Source organism: Anabrus simplex, chromosome 5, assembly GCF_040414725.1.
Source record: "Anabrus simplex isolate iqAnaSimp1 chromosome 5, ASM4041472v1, whole genome shotgun sequence".
Classification (NCBI taxonomy): domain Eukaryota; kingdom Metazoa; phylum Arthropoda; class Insecta; order Orthoptera; family Tettigoniidae; genus Anabrus; species Anabrus simplex.
In genome coordinates, this window is record NC_090269.1 from 237,453,706 (window position 1) to 237,471,988 (window position 18,283).

General features: G+C 37.4%; 1 protein-coding gene across 1 annotated transcript in view; it reads left to right on the forward strand.

The window, feature by feature from the left end:
* Positions 1-18,283, forward strand: part of LOC136874463 (neogenin) — a 453,251-nt gene that overhangs the window by 348,006 nt on the left and 86,962 nt on the right. The window contains exons 16-17 of the mRNA XM_068227813.1: positions 9,764-9,926; positions 14,632-14,826. Coding sequence (XP_068083914.1) covers positions 9,764-9,926; positions 14,632-14,826 — 358 coding nt within the window. The remainder of the gene's footprint in view (positions 1-9,763; positions 9,927-14,631; positions 14,827-18,283) is intronic.

Sequence of the window (18,283 nt, forward strand, 5' to 3'; positions counted from 1 at the left end):
ATTCAACTCATTTTTCAATTATTCAATTCCTTCACCCCCTTTAAGTGGATTTTCCAAGAAAAAGAAATACATATTTCTTTAATTTTAAAGAAGACTCCAAATACCTACCAATTTTCACATCTGTAACATCTTCAGTTTTTGAGATATCACTATCCTAATAAAAAATTTCACCCTCTTTTCAGTTCTTTATACCCCCCTCTCCCTATGTAGTTTCTTCTGAAAAAAAAAAACATGTTTATATATTTTTAAAAGATTAAAAATACCAATTTTCACATCTTTAACATTTTAAGTTATTGAGATGTTCTGTAGATATGCCCATTTTAAAAATTCATCCCCTTTTTCAGTTTTCCGTAAGTGGATTTTCTGAAAACAAATTATTTATGTTTCTTTAATTTTGCAGGAGATTCCATGTACCAGTTTTCAACTCTGTAACATGTTAAGTGTCTGAGATGTATTGTAGGCCTAGATATATTTTTTTCAAATTGCACCCCGTTTGTCACGCCCGTTCACCCCCTATTCATTGGATTTTTCAAAAACAAAAAAAACTTGTGTTTCTTTATTTTTAATGGAGATTCCAAATACCAATTTTCATGTCTGTAACATATTCATTTTTTGAGATATGAGTATCCTCATAAAATGTGTTCAACCAATTTTCCCCCTTTTTTCACCCCTCTTAATGGGATTTTGCAAAAACAAAAAAACATGTGTTCCTTTATTTTTAAAGGAGATACCAAATACCAATTTTTATGTCTGTAAACTTTTAATTTTTTGAGATATAGATATCCTCATTTTAAAATTTCACCCTCCTTCTCACCCCGTTGGCGACTGAATACCCGAAAATCCTTCTGTGAGCACCTACACCCTAATATAAATGTATCTTCAAAATTTCAATTCATTATGTCCAGTAGTTTTGGCTCGGCGATGATGAATCAGTCAGTCAGTCAGTCAATCAATCAGGACATGTTATTTTATATATATAGACTAGCACTTACCCGCAGCTTCGCTCGCGTGGATTTAGTAATTTGGTCAAAGTAATCGTTCCTCGCACATTATCTGAAAAATCCTAAAATATAAAAACTCATCCAAAAATGGAGTTATATTTACCCCAGAAATTCTTTGTAAACCATGTTTGTGGTATTACATTTTCGGGCTAAGACGACCATGCGACCTACAACTGTTCATGTGAGAAACAGTCTTCTCTCAAGTCGAAAAAATAAATACATGTTTATTTTTAAAGGAGATTCCAAATACCTATTCCCACATCTGTAACATCTTCAGTTTTTGAAATATACATAAGTATCGCCATAAAAATAATTCAAGCCCTTGACCAGTCCTTCTCCTACACTCACCCCCATCTAAGTGTATGTTCCGAAAACAAAAATACATGTTTCTTCATTTTTAAACGAGATTCCAAATACCGATTTTCACTTCTGTAAAGGAGATTCCAAATACCGATTTTCACTTCTGTAACATCTTCAGTTTTTAAGATATAAGTATCCTCACACAAAATAATTAAACTATTTTTCACTTCTTTTCACCCCCCCCTCCCCCACCACATTTTTAAAGGACTGTCCAAATACCGAGTTCCTTGTCTCTAACATGTTATGTTTTGACATATAATGTAGATATATCGGTACTCGTTTCAAAAATTCACCCGCTCTTCCAATTCTTTTTAGCCCTTTAACTGGATTTTCTGAAAACGACAAAATACGTGTTTCATTATTTTATAGGAGATTCCAAATACCAGTTTTCATGTCTGTACATCTGTAACACCTTCAGTTTTTGAGACAAATGGATACTCATAAGAATAAGTCAACTTCTTCTACTACTTCACTTCTTTCCACCCCTCTCCCGCCTTGAGTGGACTCTCCGAAAACAAAAAAAATGCGTGTTTCTTTATTTTGAAAGGAAATTAAAAATACCAACTTTCACATTGTAACAGCTTCAGTTTCTATGATAAAGTATCCTCATAAACATATTTCAACTCCTTATTTACTTATTTTCAACCCCACACCCCTTATGTCGATTTTCTGAAGAAACAAATGCGTGTTTGTTTATTTTTAAAGAAGAATCGAAAAACTAATTTTCACGTCTGTAATATCTTCAGTTTTGAGATATAAGTATCCTCCTAAAAGCAATGCAACTCCTATTTCAACCCCCTTCCTACCCGTTAAGTTCATTCCTCCCTCCCCAAAAGTATGTGTTTCTTTATTTTTAAAGGAGATTCATTAATACCGATTTTCACGATTTTAACACCTTTAGTTTTTGAGATATAAGTATCCTCACGCAAAGAATTCAACTAATTTCTCAATTCATTCACCCCCATTGGGTGGATTTTCCGATGACAAAAGAACACTTGTACCTTTACTTTGAAAGAAGATACCAAATACAAATGTTCATGCCTCTAACATCTTCAGTTTTTGAGATATAAGTATCCTCATAAAAGGAATTCAACTCCTTTTTCACCCCAGCCTGTAAATTTGTTTCCCCCCACTCCCAAAATTGCTTGTTTCTTTATTTTTAAAGGACATTCCAAATACAAATTTTCACGTGTGTAACCTTAAATTTTTGAGATATCATTTTCTGCATAAAAAGAATTAATTTTTTCACTTCCTTTCACACTCCCCCCTTAAGTGAATTTTCCAAAACCAAAAAATACTTATTTCTTTATTTATAGAGGAGCTTCCAAATGCCAATTATCACGATTGTAAATCTTCAGTTTTGAAATATATGTATGCTCATAAAAAGGAATTAAACTCCTTTTTCACTGCCCCCGCCCCAAAGTTTAATTCCTTAAAAATTGTGTGTTTCTTTATTTTTAAGGAGATTCCAAATACTAATTTTCATGTTTAGTTTTTGAGATATAAGTATCCTCATACAAAAGTTTCAAATAATTTTAAATTAATTTACCCCCCCTTAAGTTGATTTTCCAAAGACAAAAGATAACGTGTTTCTTTACTTTGAAAGAAAATTCCAAATACAAATTTTCATGTCTGTAACATCTTCAGTTTTTGAGATATAAGTATCCACATGAAAAGAATTCAACTCCTTTTTCAAATCAAATCAAAATCTCTTTATTTGCAAATGAGGTGTCTACCTCGGTAGCAAATGGTACACTAAAATACATTATTGTCAAGCACTAAATATTAAATTAACAAGAGAAGAAAATTTTTCCTATAATACAATATTATACAATTTACGCTAACAATGTTTTCTATTAAACACACAGCTCATCCTTAATAAATTTATATTGTTTACAAAATTCTACTTATAATATCTCCTGTACTAACAAATATAGTCAACTGATATACAGTATGTGGAATTACTTCAAATGATACTATACAACTGGTATAACATTAATATTTACATTGCATTTATTTATTTACTATTTTTTTTTTTACCCGTTCTGGATCCTAAGTAGCATAATGACCTGCTGCGTCTTAACCAGAGCCCCTTTTGCCACCACTTTTCAGAGTTCCTGAAGGGCCTTCACAGCTACCGTAGCGGTCCCAGGGCCCTCGAAGTCCCCACTGTACTTCACCCCTACAAGCAGTCCCCTACTTTGGCTGTCCAAACTCCTTAGACCAGGGGATGGAATTAATTAATTCACACACATTTTTTTTTATTTACAATAACCTGCACTGGTCGAATGCCGTCTAACACTTCATTTATTTTCTCTGTTGCTGTTTATTCTCTTTTTGAATATCTGTACAGATTTTGGAAAAGGATCAAACACTACCCCTGGTAAACTGTTCCACTCCTTCACACCCTTCCCAATGAATGAAAATTTACCCCAGTCGCTTCTGCTAAAATTCCTTCTAATTTTATATTTGTGGTCAGTCCTGCCGATATAATTATTATCCAACTGAAGCCTCTCACGGATATCTCCCCATGCTTCTTCTCCTGTATAGGCTCTATATAATCCTGTAAGTCTAGTTTTCTCCATTCTCTTACTTAAAGTTTCCCACCCAAGTTCCTTTAACATTTCTGATACACTACTCTTTCTCCTGAAATCCCCTGTTACAAATCTTGCTGCTTTCCTCTGCACACTATCTCTTTTATTAGGTAGGGGAAGGTGGGGAACAGTGAGACATGGGGAACAGTGAGACATTTCAAATTAACCGCTTCCAGAGAATAATTATGAAGTGATGTTTTTGTGGTAGCATTTTGAAACACACCTCATACCCATAATCCTGTTTGCAAATGGCTGCCTTTCTTGCAAGTTTGCTTTTGTGATCCATTGTGTTCTTAGGGTGAGCAAAGTATATTTTCCGTGGTGTCCTCTGTAGTACATATCTGTATTCCTGACGAGAATATATTGGAAATAATTTTCCAAATAGAAATGAAATGACTTATGGCTTTTAGTGCCGGGAGTGTCCGAGGACATGTTCGGCTCGCCAGGTGCAGGTCTTTCGACTTGACACCCGTAGGCGACCTGCGCGTCGTGATGAAGATGAAATGATGATGAAGACGACACATACACCCAGCCCTTGTGCCAGTGAAATTAACCAATGATGGTTAAAATTCCCGACCCCACCGGGAATCGAACCCGGGACCCCTGTGGCCAAAGGCCAGCACGCTAACCATTTAGCCATGGAGCTGGACTTCCAAATAGAAAGGGCCTTCTATAGCTTTGGTTTCATGAAACATTAAATCTGTTCATGCAGGCAGGTTATGGTGGAATTAGGAATACATATGACGATGGCTGATGGGGAACAGTGAGACAAGTCTTAGCGGGTAACAATGAGACAGTGTCTCACTGTTCCCCATAAACAGAGGAGTTAAATTGTAATGCAACTATTATTGAATGTCGCTTCTTAAATAATCTGTAGGCAAGAATAGGTATTCTGAACGGCTTCTATTGTTGCAGATCTCATCAAAATGCCGCGAAATCCAAAGAGAAAGACTCAGGTAGGAACATTTTCAAGTGAGACGATGAGCACAGCTGTTGAGTAAGTTACAGCAGGGAGGAGTTTGAGATCTGTTGCAAAAGAATACAATTTATCATTCCAGACACTGGCTAGATATGTCAAGAAAAGGAAAGATAACCCTGGGGAAATTATTCGTATGACTCCAAAATACAGAATCAATCAAATTTTCACTGATAATGAAGAGGCTAGTATTTCATCTTATTTAATAACATGCTCTAAAATGTTTTATAGTTTGCCAATAATCGAATGTCAAAAGTTAGCTTATGAAATGGCTGTTGAAAACAAAATCAAAATGTCAAAAACATGGGAAACCAATAGGATTGTAGGAATTGAATGGATGAGAGGATTTCTTAAACGCCATCCTGAATTATCCCTCCGTACACCAGAAGGATGCAGTCTGTCAAGGGCAACCTCTTTCAATAAACATAATTGTATGATCTTCTATGACAATCTTCACATTGTCTTATCCAGGACAAATAAATTTGCTGATGGAACAAGGATTTTCAACCTGGACGAAACCAGCACAGTCACTGTCCAGAAACCACCAAAGGTGATAGCAGAAAGGGGAATCAAACAAGTCAGTAAGGTCACAAGCGGTGAGAAAGGTACACTTGTAACAACATGCTGCATTGTGAGTGCATCTGGAAATAGTCTGCCTCCTGCTATGGTATTTCCGAGGGTACATTTTAAGGAGCACATTATCACTGGTGCTCCGCCAGGTGCCCTGGGATTAGCAACACCTTCGGGATGGATGAACAGTGAATTGTTCTATCATGTTATGAAACACTTCATAAAATATTCCCACAGCTCAAAAGACGATCCTTCTCTCCTAATTTTTGATAACCATGAGAGTCATCTTTCTCTTGCAGTGCTAAATTTAGCTAAGTCCAATGGTGTAACTTTGCTGACAGTGCCACCTCATTCTACAAATAAGCTGCAACCATTAGATGTTGGTGTCTTTACGCCTTTCGCCGTGGCTTATGATAGCGCAGTAGATTCATGGATGATGCAGCATCCAGGTAAAACTTTCTCAATCTATGATGTCGCGGCGTGTGTTGGATATGCTCACCAGAAGGCACTCCTAGTAACATCATGTCAGCTTTCAAGAAGTGTGGTATCTTTCCGTACGATCGAGGCGTTTTCAGTGAGCTTGACTTTCTGCCTTGTTCTGTTACTGACCGGCCTCAAACTACACCAAAAAACTGCAGCAACTTGATGCCTAATCCATTTTCACCAATAAGTCTTCCTGGTCCATCTTCAAGGCCTGAACATGAAAATGTGGTAGATGGAAGGATACAATCTTTTGATGACAGTTCACAGCAAGAAACTAAAAGTGCATCTCCTCCACCTTCTTTTGAAAGGACTGAATTTGTAAGCCCAGAACAAATAAGAGGATACCCAAAGGCTGAGAAAAGGAAACTTAGTCAGAAAAGTCAAAAAGGAAGAAGTATGATCGCAACTGACACACCAGAGAAAAATGCAATTGAAGAACGGTGTAACAAAATGATGGCAAAGCAAACTGAACCCAGAAGAAATGAAGCCAAGAAAGTGTTAGTTCTTGATGAAGATAGCAAAGAAAAAGAAATTTCTCGATTAGATGATTCTTCAGATGATGAATCTGACGAGGATGCAGGTCCACAAATCGATCCCTCGGCATTTGGAGCACTTGAAAGGGCGCCTTCAGTAGATGATTATGTTCTGATAGAATTCAGACAAAAGAATAATAAGCTTGTTTACTACATTGGCAAGATTTTAAGTGGAAAAGATGAAAGTGGAGATTTAGGGATTAGCTTTTTAAGGAAAAATAGGGCAGGGAAATTTACTATTCCAGATGTTCTTGATGTGGCTTCCGTTTCTGAAACTGACATTAAAATGATACTACAAGTGCTAAAAATAACAGGAATAACAAAGAGACAGCAGTCTTGTTTTGCATTTCAGGTTGATTTTTCACTAATTGACATTCGTTGATGGTCGTTGATGAGTGTCTCACTGTTCCCCCGGTTGTGTCTCATTGTACCCCATCGGTGGGGAAGAGTGAGACAATGTGAGTGTCTTCAAATATATCATTATTGTAATTTGTTGATACAGATTAGGATATTTGTTCTGTAAGGCATCAAAGGAGTAATCTTTGAAGAACTGCATGTGCCATATTTGAAGTAAATAACTTAATTTGTTTTCCTTTTGTGATGATCCAAAATAAAAGTGTCTCACTGTTACCATACTCAAGTAACTTTTTTCTTTTAATTCTTTGTTGCATCCTTTAAGTAGCCTCATTATGACATGTAACGATCTGTATGCTTTCCCAACAATGTCATCAATACGACCCTTCCAGTGCAAATTACTTTCAAATCTCACACCTAAGTATTTGCACTTGCCATCTTTTGGGATAACTACCTCATCCAAAGTATATTCAAATTCAGTTTTAAAGCTCTTGTTTGTAAAAGTTGTAACAGTTGATTTGCCTCCATTAACCTTCATATCATTTTCTTCAACCCATTGTTGGATACTTTCAAGGTCCCTTTGTAATTCTGAACAATCCTCAATGTTGTTTATTTCTCTATAAACAGTTATGTCATCTGCATACAATCTTATTTTTGATGTTATATTGTTCCCTAAATCATTTGCGTATATTAAGAAAAGTAACGGACCGATTATACTACCCTGTGCAATTCCCTTCCATTCCACCCCCGCCTGTTAAGTTGGTTCCTCCACCCAAAAATAGCGTGTTTCTTTCTTTTTAAAGGATATTCCAAATACCAATTTCCACATCTGTAACCTTCAGTTTTGAGATATCTCTCCCGAAAAGAATTCAATTTTTTTACTTCCTTTCACACTCCCCACACAAGTGAATTTTCCAAAATCAAACAGTACCCGCTTCATTAAAAGAGCTTACAAATACCAATTATCAAGACTGTAACATCTTCAGTTTTTGAGATATATGTACGCTCGTAAAAGGAATTCATCTCCGTTTTCACCCCCCTCCCCCCCTTACCAATTTGATTCCCCACCAAATGCATGTTTCTTTATTTTTAAGAGATTCCAAATACCAGTTTTCACGTCTGCAACATGTTATGTTTTTGAGATACAATATACTGTAGATATGCTAATTTTAAAAATTCACCCCCCTTTTCATTTCCTCTTAAGTGGATTTTCCAAAAAAATATTCATGTTTCTTTGCTTTTACAGGAAATTCCAAACACCAGTTTTCAAATCTGTAATTTGTTACGTGTCTAAGATAATTTGCATATATAGTTTTTTTAAAATTTCACGCCGTTTGTCACTCCTGTTCACCCCCTATTCATCGGATTATCCAAAAACACAAAAATGCGTGTTTCTTTATTTTAAAAGGAGATTCCAAATTTCAATTTTCATGTCTGTACCATCAGTTTTTGAGATATAAGTCTCCTCCCCCTTTTTTCACCCCCATTAATGGGATTTTCTGAAAACAAACAAATATGTGTCTCTTAATTTTTAAAGAAGATTCCAAATACCAATTTTTACGCCTGTAAACTTTTAAGTTTTTGAGATATAGATATCCTCATTTTAAAAATTCACCCCCCTTTTCACCCCTTAGCAACAGAATATCCAAAAATCCTCCCTTAGTGAGCACCTACATGTTAATATGAATGTATCCTCAAGATTTCATTTCTTTATGTCCAGTAGTTTTGGCTCGACGATGATGAATCAGTCAGTAAGTCAGTCAGGACAAGTTATTTTATATATATAGATTTTAGAGAATGGGACCGATGTATTTCAGAATTGTAGTATACGTGGCAGATTGCATAAGACCACCCGGTATACATCATCTCGTGGAATGCCTATATTCGAGTAATCTGGGGAGTAACACACTTGCCCAGTGCTCACAGGGAGCCTTTTCTCTGAATTGAATTGGTTAGTTTGTATATCTCAGGCGATTCTTATGGAAAGACAGTCACGTCATTATACAAAATGAACAGGAATCAAAGGAAGATTCCTATCAGTATCTGTACATGTTTGAGTCTTTCTTCTGATTACCATTTGCACTTTGTTGAACAACAATAAATACTGGTTCCAATTTAGCCTGCAGAAGTTCCTGTAACCAGTTTTCTCTTAATATTGTCAGCTTATTACATATTGTATTCAAATCTCCTTTTTATCAAATCATAAGCTTACAAACTTCTCTTTCTCTTGCGTTGTAGAATTTACTTTGTTCTGTGGGCTAATGAATCACACATAGCCAAAATTTCATACTGCACAAAGACACGATATCAGTCTCCACTTGACTGAAAATGAATTGGGTTGGGTACGCGTAGGGGTTGGGTACTCGTAGGAATGACAGTCACGCATGACCAAGGACGACTCATAAGTTGAGTAAGATATGCCAGGTAGAGAGTCATTTACTGGACTCCATGGGAACCCGCCTTTAAGCATTCACCCCCTCTTTTCCTTTCACATCTACAGTATCTTGTATTGTCTCATGTCGCGCAGCTGTGAGCTTGAATTCGGAAGATAATGGGTTCAAATCCCACTGTCGGCAGCCCTGAAGATGGTTTTCCATGGTTTCCCATTTTCACACCAAGCAAATGCTGGGGCTGAACCTTAAGTAGGACCATGGCCGCTTCCTTGCCACTTCTACTCCCATTGTTGCCATAAGACCTATCTGTGTCGGTGCGGCATTAAGCAAATTGTTCAAACACAAGGCTCTCTCATAAGACAAGTAATCTCCAACCACAGAAGACCTCAATACAAGGAAGTGAAAGTGGGACTTTTTGGATTTTCTCTGGATCTCTCTGTTGATGAAAATTTATGCCCTTTTAATTAATTACATTGTTTATAATAATTTATAATTTCAGGGACGACGTGAAAGCCCATGGAGCATGGTAGTACTGAATATGACTCAGGAGGAACGTCCATACACTCAGCCTCGTGATCTGACGGTAGTACCTATCAACGACAACCCTACCATGGTCAACTTGAATTGGCAACCACCTAAACAACCCAATGGTCCTATTACAGGTTTGTTTATATTGAAGTTCAATCATTTTACAAAATGCATGAGTCAGTAAATTGATCACTCAGTTTCATTATCATTATCTTCAACACCATTATTAGTTTTCTTCACCCAGATACAGCTGGGACAGAGAAAATTGGGTTCCTGTCCATTTTATACTTTCCACCACTCCTCATAACATTCCAGCTCTGCTGTAGTCTGGGTCTTCTTTGGCCTCCACTCTCATCTTATTGACTTCTTTTCCTCCACGGTGATTCTCCCCATTACTCAATCTTCCTATTCAAAAGTCAATATGTGGTTGTCAGAAGACAACAAAGAATTCTAATATCTAAATAAATATAATAAGAGTTTTATGTACTTCCGTCAGAATATTTAAAATTTGGTATTTGTGTGTTGTCATGACCCATATAAGAAGGAAATTCTATTGTTTGTACATAATGAGAAACCGGCTGAACAGAATTTAATGAAAATTGGTACAGTAAAACCTCGATGCATCATTTTTCAGGGGGGGGGAATTACGATAGATGCAGGAAAACAATAAATGCGGGTAACATAAAAAATTGGAGGAAAGCAAAATAATAAAATACAGTTACTGTATTTGGACATATTTTTGTATGTAAACATCACAGAGGCATCAAAATATTGCAACCATGATATACGTGATGGAAATAATAAGCATAATTTTTACGGCGTTTCTTTTCACTTTCTTTACATCACGTAATAATTGAAAACCGTTAAGGTCAGTTTTCTTATTGCAAACTACTGTTATAGTGGATATTACAGCTATAACCTCCATTTTCAGCAAATTATGAACGATTTTAAAGAATGTGTAATTTTTCATTATTTAGAATTGAATAGGAAGTTTGTAGACTTTGTTTCCTTCTTTTATTTTTCGTACTTGTTTAATGTCGCACTAACACGTTAGAAGGTTTTCAGTGACAGAAAGATGGGGAAGGGCTAGGATTAGAAAGATATCGGCCATGTCAGTAATTAAGGTACAGTCCCAGCATTTGCCTGGTGTGAAAATGGGAAACCACGGAAAACCATCTTTAGCGCTGCTGATGGTGGAAATCGAACCCATTATCTCCCGAAGGCAAGCTCATAGCTGCGTGACTCTCAACGCAAGACCAACTTGCTCGGTTGTTTCGTTCTTTACTGTACTTACAACTTACAAACAACTCAATTAGAAACGTTGTGTATACGTTCTCAATTCACCAGCCATAAATTGTTTAATCAATTTGTGAAAAATAGAACACTTAATTATGGACATTTAAATTGTAATCATGAGCATGAAGTTAGCTCCCAGCTGACGATCCGTAATCGCGCGTTGTAGAGAGGACAGTGAGCGACATTTGTTATCTTGGGAAGAATGAAGGGATGCACCAATACGGAGGCTTGTTTAATAGCGGTGTTTGTAATATTCTGTCAAATTTCAAAATATACTTACAATAATTGCCAGTTGTTAAATTTAAAAACAAACGCTCATTCGGTATTTATACTGGAAAGCATTGACAGAAGAAACTCTTGAAATTTGTGGAATGTTATTATTTAATTCAAATGTACGAACAAACCTTACATCATTTGATCTTCTTGGCAACAACATCGACACTATTACTGGTCCAGTTATTTAACAGAACACTGTAATGTTGGTCAGGTTATGTACATTCATTTGTATAGGCATAACATTTGAATTTCGATTGTCTCTCTCAAATAGGCCTAATATATCAAAACAGATGACAGGTTATAATTGATATTGCTTTAAGTAATTAATGCTACATAATGCTTATTTTAATATGTATCAATCTCGTTATAAACGTAACAAAATTATGGTGCAATGCCATATCTGTCATTTTATTATTTGCTCCTTTTAGTAAAAAAGTCATTAACTGTTTTTTGTTTCATTGAAGCTTTGTGTTGCAGATGAAACAAAGCCTTCTCTACTTGCATGTTCTCCTCTTCATGTTCAATGATATCGTGTGAGTACATAAAGGATTTCGCCTTAGCTAAGGCAGCATGCGCTTTGGCAAAACTCTGGGTGGTTTCGGGCTCACGATCATCTTCCTCCCCTTCATCACTCCTCTCCCCAATGCCATCATTACACAGCTCTTCAATTGTTTCCACTCCACATGTGGCTACATCGATCGTCACATCACTATTTTCACCATTAGTATAGAGATTTTCAGCGGAGTCTATTTCCGCCATGCGAAGCTGACAGCTGAAACCACCTTTATGGAAACAGTTCACGACAGTTGGCTGGGATACCTGCCGCGAAGCTGCTACTGCGAAATGAATCGCCTGTAGTAAATTGATTTTCTTGCTCATTTCTTTTGCAGCATCCAACAAGCACACAGCAGTTTGCACTAGGCGCTTATTGTATAGTTGCTTGAAGCATTTTAATACACCAATACCACGTTGGTACAATTTGGGGGGGAAATTCACAACTTTCACATTGCGAAGAAATGACGTGTCCTGTGGATGACCAGCACAATTATCCACAAAGAGTGTGACTTTTCTTCTTTGTGCACCCATGGAGGCATCAAATGACCTTAAAAATTGTGACCCAATTTGGGAGGGAAATTCACAACTTTCACATTGCGAAGAAATGACGTGTCCTGTGGATGACCAGCACAATTATCCACAAAGAGTGTGACTTTTCTCCTTTGTGCACCCACAGAGGCATCAAATGACCTTAAAAATTGTGAAAAAATGTCAGTGGTCATTCAAGCTTTTTTGTTTGAATGATACATCACGGGCAGTTTCTTCGTGTTCTTAAAACAACATGGTTTTAATGATTTTCCCACTATGATTGGCCATCTCTTATCACTGCCATCACTGGTCACACACAACAGAACGGTTAGTCTTTCTTTTGAACTTCCCCTCCCGCCCCCTTGGCAAGATTCACCCTTCAGTGCCAGTGTTATGTCCAGAAGGACCCTGTAAAAAAGTCCAGTCTCGTCTGCATTATATATGTCATGCAGCTCGTACCCCTCCAGTAGCAAAAGCAATCTCTCGTCCACAGCTCCTTAGCTTCTGTGTCCACAGAAGCACTTTCTCCAGAAACCTTCTTGAAGACTAGTCCATATTGCACATTAAATCGAGCGATCCATCTATTCGATGCAGTCAAATTATCAATTTTCAATCTTGCAGCTATCTTCTTAGCTTTCTCCCATAATATCGTTCTATCTATAGGGATATTGGAAGCCCTTGCTTGCTGATACCAAGTGAAAAGGACATTCTCCAGCTGAATGAATGTAGATTCTCTTCCAGTTTCTCTGCTTTCACTTGAACTGCCACATTTATCAATTTGCTCCCTCATCTCGTTCTTCTTAGCAAAAGTGGAGTTTAAAGTTGAAGATGCTAACCCAAGACGTTAAGCGGTATCTACTCGTTTTTCGAACGGATTCAATTCAACTTCTTCTATAATTTTCAGTCGTTCTTCCAGAGTTCTTACAAAGCGGAGGTGGGACAGGTTTTTCTCCGGGTACTCCGGTTTTCCTTGTCATCTTTCATTCCAGCAACACTCTCTATTATCATTTCATTTCATCTGTCAGTCATTAATCATTGCCCCTTCGAGACCAATTAGCAAAGTCTCACCACCTTTTAGTCCGTTAAAGGCAGCGCCTAATTAAGGTTGAACGACCAATCACAGACAAGTTCATGAGGCTAATGGACACCGTGACATGCACTCAAATACACGCAAACTCAATTTGTCTACAATAACTGCATTTCACTGTCTAAGCTTGGAAGAGCTAATTATATCAGAGTAAATTGTTTATAATCATGTTCACTGCTCATGAGAGTTTTACGGGCGTCACACTCTTGATCACGGACGAACAGCACTTGACAAAATAATCAGAATGAATGAGAGCAGGCTCCATGTCTGCCGGTGTATTATAAGGGTCGGCTTGGATGGTTAGGGCCAGGAAATCCCCTTGGTGACGTCAGTCTTCCTTTGTGTGAAGGCAGTTGGTCGGCAACAGCTTTCTCATTTAAATCTATAAATGTCAGATCGATTAGGATACCATTGTAATGGTATTATAACCTCTTCATAAATTAATTTGATACATGCAATCAATCGCATACTCTTACAACAGGCTTGTGTGATTAAAATACCAATAACATCTGACGATCTGCCTAGCCTCGATCTCTCGTATTCCACTGCATAGGGTTGGCACACACCTCCACGTGACAGTTTTGAAGTTCTCTGTTTCATTCAGAACTCAGCGGTCTCTGCGTCACTGGCTCGTTCAAATAATTTTGAAGTAAACGGCCACTCATAGCGTAATCATGAGTAATCCCATGGACGGATACTGGTTCGAGGGGTGGGAGACACCTTGTAAAATAGGGAGTTCGTGGTCCACCGGCGCTGTATTTGAAATACGTAGATTGAATAAATGTTGAATAAATGCTGTAAAATGACTATATCATAGAATAGTATGATGGTTACTGGACCGTGAACATGTGATATGGTTCACTACATTATAAACATCAGCACTGAAGAACAAATAAATAATGCAAAGGAATATTAGCCTCTTACCCTAAGTTTTCAAATTTCTAGTAGAAATCTTCTCACTCGGTGAGGCAGCAGAACAGTTATGATTGAGAATGTTGTGTTGAATCGGTAAAAAATGTTGTTTTCTCTACTGATTGATAAGTTTCCTGTTCTTTGTTTATTTAACAGTGTTGTTAAAACAGTAATGTGATTTACAGGGTATGTGATCCTGTACACGACTGATAGCTCACAGAGTGATCGCGACTGGGTGGTGGAGGGTATCATTGGTGATCGCATGACAACAACCATCAAAGGTCTGACCTCCGATACAACGTATTATTTTAAAATCCAAGCTCGAAACAACAAAGGTTATGGACCATTCTCGAATGTCGTCTCCTTCACTACTGGTCCGAGTGAGTACCCTATTGTATTATCTAGCATTTTTCATTTATGACTTTTCTAAATTGTTATACCCATACATATATTTACAGCTATTGATAAAATGAATACATATGTATAAATATAAGCAACTTAAGACATTCATTTTAGACTTTATTATATCATGTATAATAATATGAGGGTTTCTTTTTAATCTAGAAAATGTGAATAAATTTCATAAACTTCCATGTTACTAAAAGGAAATCTTGACCATTTACACCAGTGACCTACAGATAGGCTGTTGAACTCTGTAAAACAGCAGTCTAATTATAATTTTTTTTTTCTAGCTGTCATAGCTTTACCTTCTGTATTTTCTTACGTGTTCCTTATTTAACTTAGTCCTGTGTTATACCAGGAAGATCTGTTTCCTTTTGTACTGGATGATACATATTAATACATAAAGTTTGCAGTTGTTATAAATAAAGGTATGGAATTAAGAAATAGGACTAAATTTCATCTGAAAGAGGCTGATTTTCATCAACATCATCATACTTTTGCAAAATAAGATTTTAGAAATACAATAAGGAAAATCAGAATCATATACTGTAATTAAATTGCAGGATTTGATCCATAGAATGGCCTCCTCTTCTAAACTATGTAGCCCTCAAGGAAATCTTCTGTATTTTGTGGTGTACTCTCTAAACTGCACCACAGTCACATAGATGTTCCCTGCAGTTACTCCACTTGTGCTTGAAGTGTTTGCACATTCCTTGGCCAATATGGTATCAATTCAGCTGTACCCATATCTGTCTCGGTTTATAGAAACCAGGCACTTCAGCAGATGGATTTTTATTTATTTCATGGTTAGTTGGATTTTCCCCCAGTCATTCTTGTGCCCATTCTTAGATCATACACCCTTTCTATTAGTTGTCTGTCTCCCTGTGGGTGGGGGACGCAGGCAAAGAATTAAAAGGGGCGACCAAGGCATGAACGAATTAGAACCACAAGACTACTTGTAATTAGTACCATCATGCGGGGAGCACCATGGGTCGCTTTTATTTGCACGTAGTACCACTATGTTAGGTACACAATAGATTTGTGATTAGTAGCGACAGTGTGTGAATCAGGGTGGGTTTTACAGTACCTGGGTCTGCCTTGCCTGTGATTAGTACTCGCTATGTGAGGAACACCATAGGATAGTACGAGTCACTGTGATTAGTACACCTATGTAAGGAACACCGTAGGTTTGCATTGCCTATAAATTGGGCTGCCATGTGAGAAACACCATAGGTCTCTGTAACATGCGTGCATTACATTACCTGTGAGTAGTACCATAATGTGTGAAATACCGTGGGTCTATACTACTTTCGATTAGTACCACAGCAAGACAAATACCATGGTTCCACTTTCCTAGCAATAAGTACCATTATGAGGGACCGATGAACTGGATTTTGGACCCCTGTAGACTACAAACATCATTGGTTCAGGATTGTGCTTTAGAAGGAGTCCCTTGGTCAGTAACACTATTGTTTAATGCTAGTTTCTGGGAATGTGTGGCATTGCAGGTCTGATCCACTGTTTGTTTTAAATTCCTATCCATCCATTCATTTTTCATCATCACGTTTTGAATCCTGGTCAGTGGATGATTTTGGACTCTTAAATTGACATTACATTTCATCTCATTTCGTACCATTAGGGGCCGATGACCTTGATGTTAGGCCCCTTTAAACAACAATCATCATCATCATCAGTTGTGTTGCTTCTTCAGGCTGGTCTTATGGATCTTAGTCACATTAGGAGAGCAATGAAGGTCTGGATGTAGTGGAATGGAGTTATCTCCAGAAGTTATCCCCTCTTTCTTAAGTGCTGCTTTCCTACTGAGATGGGGAGGACAGATATTTGAAATAACTGGAAGCCAACTCAGTAGAATAGATATTATTCCACTGGTAGTCTACATGTCTACATTTAATTGTATATCAAACTTACTGGATGAGACTGTTGACGAATGTTGATATTTCAGTCAGTTTAGGTATTTAACTTCACTCACAGTACATTCCTTTATTCTTCTTCACAATTTACCACTGTTGAAGTATTTGCATCTCTACGCCTATACCACTAGTGGTATAGAATTTGACATGCTGGCTTTAGAACTTAAACAACCTTAATTTTTTTAATTTTTCTGTATGGAAGTTAATTCAAACTTAGTTCTTCACTAAGGTCATATAGGCTTAAAGATCAGGTTGTATAGGAAAGCCAGAGCTTGAATGTTGGTGATAATTTGTTCAGCGATAAAATAACTGAGCCTTCTCATTGGCTTTTGATGGAGCTAGACCACAATCCATGTCCAGTATTCGGGAGATAGTAGGTTCGAACCCTACTGTCGGCAGCCCTTAAAATGGTTTTCCGTGGTTTCCCATTTTCACACCAGGCAAATGCTGTGGCTGTATTTTAATTAAGGCCACGGCCGCTTCCTTCCCACTCCTAGCCCTTCCCTGTCCCATCATCGCCATAAGATCTATCTGTGTCGGTGCGACGTAAAACAACTAGCAAGAAAAAAAAAAAAAAAAAAAGACCACATTCCAGTCAAGGTTACCATCCTTCACATCATCATTGTTGCCGTACTGTACCATCACCAAGCACTGCTACAGGATCAAATGTCTGTAGAGACGATGTGAGAAGAAGTAACTAAAAACTATAAAAGACAGAAGATGTAAAACCCAGAAAGGTTTATTAAGAAAAACAAAGACTTCTAGACAATTGTCTAGTTTCGTTCTGTAGTCTACCTTCTTACAATTAGTTTCTTTGCCTTGGTGTACCTCACTGGTTTTACCCTGTTGTTTTCAATTAGTAGATAGAACGCATGCTCAGAACTTGTAAATACTCCAAACTTTCTCAGCCAATTCAGAGGGTCTCATGGATTTGTTTCATATTTCTCCCCCTGGAATTTGTTGAGCGTAGGAGATCTTCAGACCACTTATAGGTATTCCTGATAAGTTATTAGCAAGGTGCAGTGATTTAACCATTCATTTTCCACACTGAGTGTGTCAGGCTCAAACCCCATTGCTTTGCTGTAGTAGGACTAGCGCATGGTGGCAGAAAGAGCATCTGATCTTAACTCATAACTCAAGCCTGAGTGAGAAGGGTTTGTTACTTGGGAGGTTTAAGGTGGAATATTAGTGATCAGAGTAACATGAAACTCTCAACGAATGTTGAGAAGGGCATACAGAATAGAGTTAATGATAGGGTAATGCTCATAAAATATTTTGGACATATTGTACATTTCCTGGTTTGCTTTGTCGTTTGTTCTCAATTCTGAGGCTATGTAGGACCTTTGGAAAGAACCAAGTTTGAATTAACCTCCATACAGAACAGTACAGAAATGAATGGAAGTTCTAAAGCCAGTCATCATCATCATCATCATCATCAACATCATCATCATCATTTCCCATTATCCAGCTGTATCCAGGTAGGGGCAAATATGGTTCCTCTCCA